At 40.0% G+C, this 7,281-nt stretch overlaps 1 protein-coding gene across 1 annotated transcript; it reads left to right on the top strand.

Annotated features, from left to right (window-relative positions):
* The first annotated feature begins 908 nt into the window (after nucleotides 1-908).
* Nucleotides 909-4,252, top strand: LOC104952637 (N-acyl-aromatic-L-amino acid amidohydrolase (carboxylate-forming) B-like). Its single transcript, XM_010779485.1, has 7 exons — nucleotides 909-1,204; nucleotides 1,398-1,657; nucleotides 1,737-1,932; nucleotides 2,033-2,126; nucleotides 2,202-2,309; nucleotides 2,388-2,500; nucleotides 3,970-4,252. The coding sequence occupies exons 2-7, from the start codon at nucleotides 1,398-1,400 to the stop codon at nucleotides 4,213-4,215; spliced, it is 1,017 nt and encodes a 338-aa protein (XP_010777787.1). The 5' UTR covers nucleotides 909-1,204; the 3' UTR covers nucleotides 4,216-4,252.
* The last annotated feature ends 3,029 nt before the right edge of the window (nucleotides 4,253-7,281 follow it).

Below are 7,281 nucleotides of genomic sequence, written 5' to 3'. Positions count from 1 at the left end.
GAAAACACGTTGTTTCAGCCTATTTTGTTATGTATGTGTACAATGTGTCACATGTAAGCAAACACGGTACCAACTGACCATTTCATTATGTATTTATAATAGTTGATTGCAAAAGCATGTTTAAAATGAAGACGATGGAACCTAAAGAATGCCTTTTTTCATTAATAACTTAGCGAATCATTTCAGTCTGTGGTCCTGCAATTGAATTTGCTTCAGTTGAACTGGTTTGGATGGCAGATGTTCTTCACTATCCATCAGTGCAATTGTTGTTTTTTTACACTTGTATGGTAGGTTGTTGGTCAGTTTGGTTACAATCTCTCTCTACCTCCACACAGGAGCAATTTGAGGGTACTTAAATGGACAAAACTCACAACAAAGTTAAAGATGAATTTGATTGGTTGCTATATGTATTTTGGAGATATGATGATGATCCTGGGAACAAAGCCATAACAACTTCCAATCAAAGTACTAAAAAACAGACGATGTATTTAAAATCTATTTCCATTGTGAAGATTGGGTGTTAAAAAAAATGAAACCAACTTTTTCTCCTGAAGTCAACCTCCTTGTATTTAAAGTTTAAAACAAAATCTGTGTTAAATCACTAGCTGGTTCTCTTGTTATTATCCCTGCGAAAAGAGCCATTTCTTTCACTGTCCCACACCACAAGCGCCTCTCCTGCTGTGTCATGCCAGCAGATTTGTTTTTAGCCAATTTTATTTTTGAAAGGCAGACTGGAACCTACCATTCTATACATGGGGCAGAGAGAAATGGGGAGCCGGGGAGGGGTTTCACAGCTGTTGGGACCAAAGGAAGCAACCGTTGCACCGCATCACACTCAGGACACACCCTATAGGACAGACACAGTGTGGTACAGTGCAGTGCAGTGGACAGGAGGTGGTAGAGAGACGGTGAGAGTTTGCATAACAGGCAGCCTGTACAGGGGGGAGAGATGGGAATGCTGAATCAGTGAAACTGCATGAAAGCTTGGGAGAGTGGGAAGAAGGTAAACAGCAGGGGGAGAGGGGTGGTTTGGGTAAGATGTACAGTCCGGTGCCGCGTCATTCATTTCCTCTCTTATTGGTGATTGTGGAGCTGACCTCAAGTTAAGAGATTTTAAAGAGACTTTTAATCTCAGTGCTGCTTTTAGAGTACATTTCTAGAGTTGAGAGCAGGAACTGCATCTGTACAGTTTCCAGCAAGCGAGGTAAGGTTCCACAAATCAATATCTCTGCTTTGTGTTAAAGTAGTCTACAATGTACCCAGTGACATTAACGCTGGATGTGCCTCCCACTGAGTGAAACCAGGTTAAATGTATTGGCTTTTCACATGGTGTATAAACGGAGAAATCACAATTTGTGCATGTGCCGCCAGTACTGTATCTCTAATGTGTCACTCAGATGGAGGTGGACGAGCTGGTGTGTTTGCCAAGGTTGCCCCGGGTCGCTGTGTGCGGCGGTACCCATGGCAACGAGCTGTCCGGGGTGTACTTAGTGAGAGAGCTGCTGAAGATGGAGAAGAAAGTGACGAAGGAGGAGGAGGAGGAGGATGACGACCGTGTGTCGGTGCTGATGGTGCTGTCCAACCCTAGGGCCATGTTGCAGTGCCGCAGATACGTAGACACCGACCTCAACCGCTGCTTCACCCGCGCCACCCTCAAGTAAAATGATGGGTAGGGGTGTTGATGCTCCAACAGTTGTGGTGATGAGTCGTGATCTGATTGTTTCTCTGTCTCCCAGCGGTCCAGTGTCAGACGTTGCACCCTACGAGATTACCAGAGCCCTAGAACTGAACCGCATGCTGGGTCCCAAAGGGAGTCCTGCGGCGGTGGATCTTGTTTGCGACCTCCACAACACCACCGCCAACATGGGCCTGTGCCTCATCGCATACTCCGACTGCGACTGGATCTGCCTGCACATATTCAAAAACCTGCAGGCAAGCAGCTACACACTCAAATATAACTACTAAAACTAAAAGATAGAACCAAGAACTGAGATTGGTTTTCGACTGACAAGTGAAATATGTCATCTTTTAGAGGGAGATGCCAGATGTACCAATAAGGTTCATCCATTTCGATGTCTCCAGTAAAGAGTCCTATTCCCTCGATTCAGTGGGAAAACATGGCTTTGGTAAGTGTATCATTTTTCCAATAACAATAGTTTGAATGCTGGATCATTTTCTCATCTTGAATCCATTTTCTGCAGCCATGGAGATCGGCCCCCAGCCCCACGGGGTTGTGAGGTCAAACGTTTATACGGCGATGAGAGTTGGCGTTCAGAACATGCTAGATTGGGTCCGCTTCTTCAACTCAGGTGAAGTCTTGAAAACATTGAAATTTTTTAAGCCCCTTTTGGTTTTGTTCTAAACCCCCCAAATGTGTTTATTTTCAGGTACTATATTTGAAGGAGGATTTGTGGAGGTGTTTTCCATGGTTAAACACATCGACTACCCAAGAGACAGGGACACGCGCACCATCACGGCAGCCATTCATCCTCAACTCCAGGTACGGACTTATTTTGAGCTTGAAGCATTAATAAAAGCAGTTGCCCTTTGTCCGATTTAAGTACAGCCTAATCTTGTATAACCAAGTAGACCAGGGAGTGGATAAAATAACAACATATTACAAAATTAGCCTAACACTTACAGGACAGTTAATGCATGGCCAGCACAGAAGAAAGGCCTTTTGTCCTGAGCTGGATAATGAATTGTGTCTGTGGGTAAGGTGGCCTTGGCATCGTATAAAATATGAAGCCAAGAACAGGACTATTGTTTCCGACAGGGTGGAGTCCTTCCCGTAAAATGGCTTCATACCAAAGAGAAATCATGAAACCGCATGATGCTCGAAACATAGCAGTGCAAATCTACTTTCATTAGCAGCTGGCAATTGGATTATGTTAGTTATTTTTTACAAAAGCTCATGTTTACTCAAAGCTGATGATTCCCAGACATCATTGTTAAATAATATTATAATAGTTGATTATAAGAGCATGACTCAAGCACGTTGCCAGTAAGCATAATAATTTTTAAGCAGGAACTCAACTGGGGAAGTTTGAAGGACGGCTCATCAAATATTTTTATTTTCACAGCAACACCTCTATATCATTTGAATTGTTAAATAGTTTTAGAGATAAACGTGTGTTAATTGGTAAATATGTTGGAACGATTTGCCGACGTAACCTAGAAAGTATCTTAGTCAGCGCACAGCAGGCACATATAACAGTCAACATCAAGATTTTTGAACAAGTAATATTTACTGAGTTAAAAAAATATGTATTTCAGGAAAAACCTCATTACTGGTTCCCAATGATATACACTGTTGCCCATAAAGTAAGAATAGAATATGTTTTTACCTCTTCTCATGAAATGAATGTGACAAAGTGATTTGTTCTTGATATATGGTCTCAAAACTTTATTGATTATTTGCCTGATAAAAATGCTTTGTCATCATCTGTGACTGGCATGAATAAAAGCCTTTCTGTTGTCAGGTGTTTCCAATGAGTCAGTGAGGTTTGTCACTACAGATCATTTCATTTTTTGTAATTAGGTCACACAACCAGGGAGGGCATTACTAACAAACAGATAACCCTGATGGTGTTTTCAAATAGTTTCGACAGTCTGGCGTCATGGAAGGAATGGTGTTGACAGAATATGGAGTCTGTCCAACTTCTTAAGAAAACATTTTTTGTTTTCTCAAATCACTTCAGAAGATATGTCTGAAAAAGTAAAATAAATAAACTACTTATTGTCTGTTGGCTATATTTAGTCTACAGTTATCCTCTTCTTCAAAGTCCTTTTAATCATTTATCCTTTCTTTCCTCTGCGCCAAGAACTTCATTATCCAGCTTGCTAGCTTTAGCACATTGTTTTTACGGCTTTAAATCCTCACAAAGTCGTGCACATTGCCCTGGAAATGTTTAATCTCCCAGGTTTTGCTCATTAGCTTTCACCCTAATTTGCTTTTCCTCCCCACAGGACCGAGACTTCTGCCTGCTCCACCCTGGAGACCCACTGTTCCAGACTTTCTCAGGAGAAACTCTGCCGTATAAAGGCAAAGAACCTCTTTACCCTTTCTTCATCAATGAATGTGCTTATTACGAGAAGGGCATCGCTCTCTCCCTGGCGAGAAAAAGGCGCGTGATGATTCCCTCTATCCGGGTGCAGACAGAGCAGGAGCAGGAATCGTACGTACAGGAATTCACTTCAGAGGAAGAGGAATGAGGATGCACTTTTTAAATCAAGCGCCATGATGAGAATGATGTGACATAAAAAATCTTTTACAAAATCTTTTATTGAAACGTTGCTTGGAACACGCATGTGAACACTCGTTTACACTCACACATGATATTTAAGTGAACAGTTATTAACCGTTTGAGCTCAAAAACTGGTGAGAGGACAACACATTCCCTTTTCACAAAAGCACAGTCATACATGGACAATTGCTGATATATTAACGCTACAGTGGATTCAGGGATAGAACAATATCTTCAATTAAAAGGCTGAAAATGCAAAATACAATCTGGTTTATCACAATATCCATCATACCACACACAGTGCATCATTTCACAGACTTTTCTGAAAGCGTGCAGCTTGTGGTAACTTATATATCTGCAAACATTTAGCATAGTTTTCCAGGTAATATCTTTTTCTAAACTCGTTTTATTTGTAGGACGCTTCAAAAAATAGAAATTCACTACTTACGACTACAGCAACGTTCAGGATATGTTCAAGAATAATTTAAGTGCAAAGGAATACTTTAGATTATCACAATATGGCCTTTAAGTACATTCATAATGCCTAACAGGGAACTAACTGGTTCCCTTAAATCCTGTGAATTGAAATGGTAGTAACACATTAGAAATAGAAGGAACAAATATAATTGAAATAAATAATAACAAATACAGCTGAATTCACAAGGGAAATCAATATATATGAGCATGTAAAAGCAACAAAACAAACACTTAATAGTTGGAAACCACTACTATGTTCAAAACCATACACCTTTTAGATTTTTTCTAGAAAAACTACAAAATCAGTCAAAAAATGATTTAAAAAAACACAGCAAAGAAAACAATTCATTGGGGGAACAAATTATAAACACAAACACAGTCTGAATTGCCATGAATAAATCAATGTCACTTAAAAAAAGGGATTTATTTATTTTCGTATATTTCGAACCATATATACATAATAGTCATAGCCTCTTACTATTCTCTTCATAGATGCCAACTATGTTTTGAAGCAGGAAAAGTAAGAAACTGATTGCACAACCGCAGAATAGTCATAATAACATATGTTATGGATGAGTGTCTTGCTGCAGTGCTAGACGAACCAGCTCAGGGTGGGACCAGTAAACCTGCTGTACAACAAAAGGGAAATTCCACCCACACCCTCCTGACTCTGGGTGTGACCAGAGATGCAAAGACTTGAAAGTCACACCCAGAACAGTGTATCCCAAATCCCCAACACAAACCTAATATAATATATATTATGTACTATTGTATCAAATAAATCTGAGACCTTCGGACTTCCTGCTAAAGAGTTGTGTTTTAAAATGCTCAACCCTTGTTTTTGTTGGATGAAATCTCCAAAACTCATTTTAAATAGCTGATGTTTTGCGATTCCAGTAGGATCTGGTCTAATATACGCTTAATAATTTAATAAATATGTGATGTGCATATGTTGTATTTGGAACAATGGGACACAGCAACACCCCTTTAATCTAACCTGACAGGGCAAGAAACTAGCTGCGAACATTAGCAAATATGAAATGTGCATGCATCGGTCAAATCATTGCAAAGGGAGAGTTGAATCTGTTTCATTCATACTTTTATCGTTTGATTATTAACATCAATCTGGCTAATTTGAGGATTTGTTTCCTGTCGTGTTCATTTTATTTTTAAGTGATAGCTGCATACTCAATATCAACAATTTATTGATGGAATTAATATCCAAAACGGTTTTTCCCTTTTCCAATTGAAGCAAATATATGTAACTCTTTCTGGTTGACTTTTTTGAAATTAATTCCCATAGAGTGATCAAATCTTTTAATGCAGCAGATAGGGGAATTTCTATAAATGACATGCACTCTAATCCCACAGAGGTCAACATGTACAGATTAACCCACATCCTTTTCCCATGAGATCGATATAAAAAGCATCTTGGTGACAGAGAGGGGTATGAATTTCAACTTTGCAGAGGGACTGAGATGAATGTCAGTCTATGCCACCCGGTAGGCGGTCATGCGGTAGTAATTCTGGCTGTGGCTACGTGCCGCCCACAACAGCAACGCAGCGGCCATCATGTGGAGCGGTGAGGAAATGAGGGCCAAGTAGAGGGACCAGCCCAAGGAGCCATCCACCTTATCAGGCAGCATCGAAACCCTGTGGAGCAGGTCCATCCCCGCCAGGTAGCAGCACACCGTGGCTAAAGTGCAGAGCCCTGCAGGGCACAAAATGTGTTGTTTTTAATGTCGTCTTTTTGCAATAAAATGAAAACAGTGAGCTGAAGAACACAACAATTCTCTGTATAGCTGATAATCAAAGCATCTGCCACAGCTGCAACATGACAGGAACAGATCAAGTTGAGGGTGTGGTCATGCGGCTGCTGACTGATTTTACAAAGGCGCTGTGTAATGACAATGACTAAGATAGGCGTGTGTCACAACATACAATTTACTATGTGCAAACAAGTATATTGCCTGGTTAAGGAATTCAACATAAAAGGGATTTTTGTTTGCCTCTCTGCAAGGCTTGAGGGATGTGACTGTTGTTCTGTTGAACCGCTTTGGTATAGAAAACATATTTAAAAGCTATCGCATGAGTTGCACCTTTCGCGGTCCCCAGAGGATGAACCCTTACCATTTTGGTGATTCTGTGAAGAATATTCTGTGGCATTATTATGTCCAAATTAAAAATGTTCACATACTTTTATTATTTTATGATATGCCCATCAGTGTTAGTTGTTGCTTATTGCTGATAAGAAACTGTAAGTTATATATTTGTTAACCATGTTAAACATTTGACATGCCTAAACGTAATCATTCCTATTTAAAGCATCCTGACATTTACAATCATATCCTCATAGTCAAGCTATCATGGCTGTAAACGCTTATTTCCGTTTACTCTATACCTTAATAAACCTTCAGGAATATAAAATGATTGCTTTTGTTTTGTTTTACTGTATGTTACTGGTTAGTTAGACTCAAACCAAATCAGTTTTGAGCCAATCTTTTTTCGGAAGAGACTAGGATTCAAACTGGGGCCTCTGTGACTCCTCAAAACCAAA

The sequence above is a fragment of the Notothenia coriiceps genome, unplaced genomic scaffold (genome assembly GCF_000735185.1).
Source record: "Notothenia coriiceps isolate Sejong01 unplaced genomic scaffold, NC01 NC01_scaffold00020311, whole genome shotgun sequence".
Classification (NCBI taxonomy): domain Eukaryota; kingdom Metazoa; phylum Chordata; class Actinopteri; order Perciformes; family Nototheniidae; genus Notothenia; species Notothenia coriiceps.
Note: the sequence above shows the minus strand (reverse complement) of the source record. Positions and strands in the feature narration are given on the sequence as shown.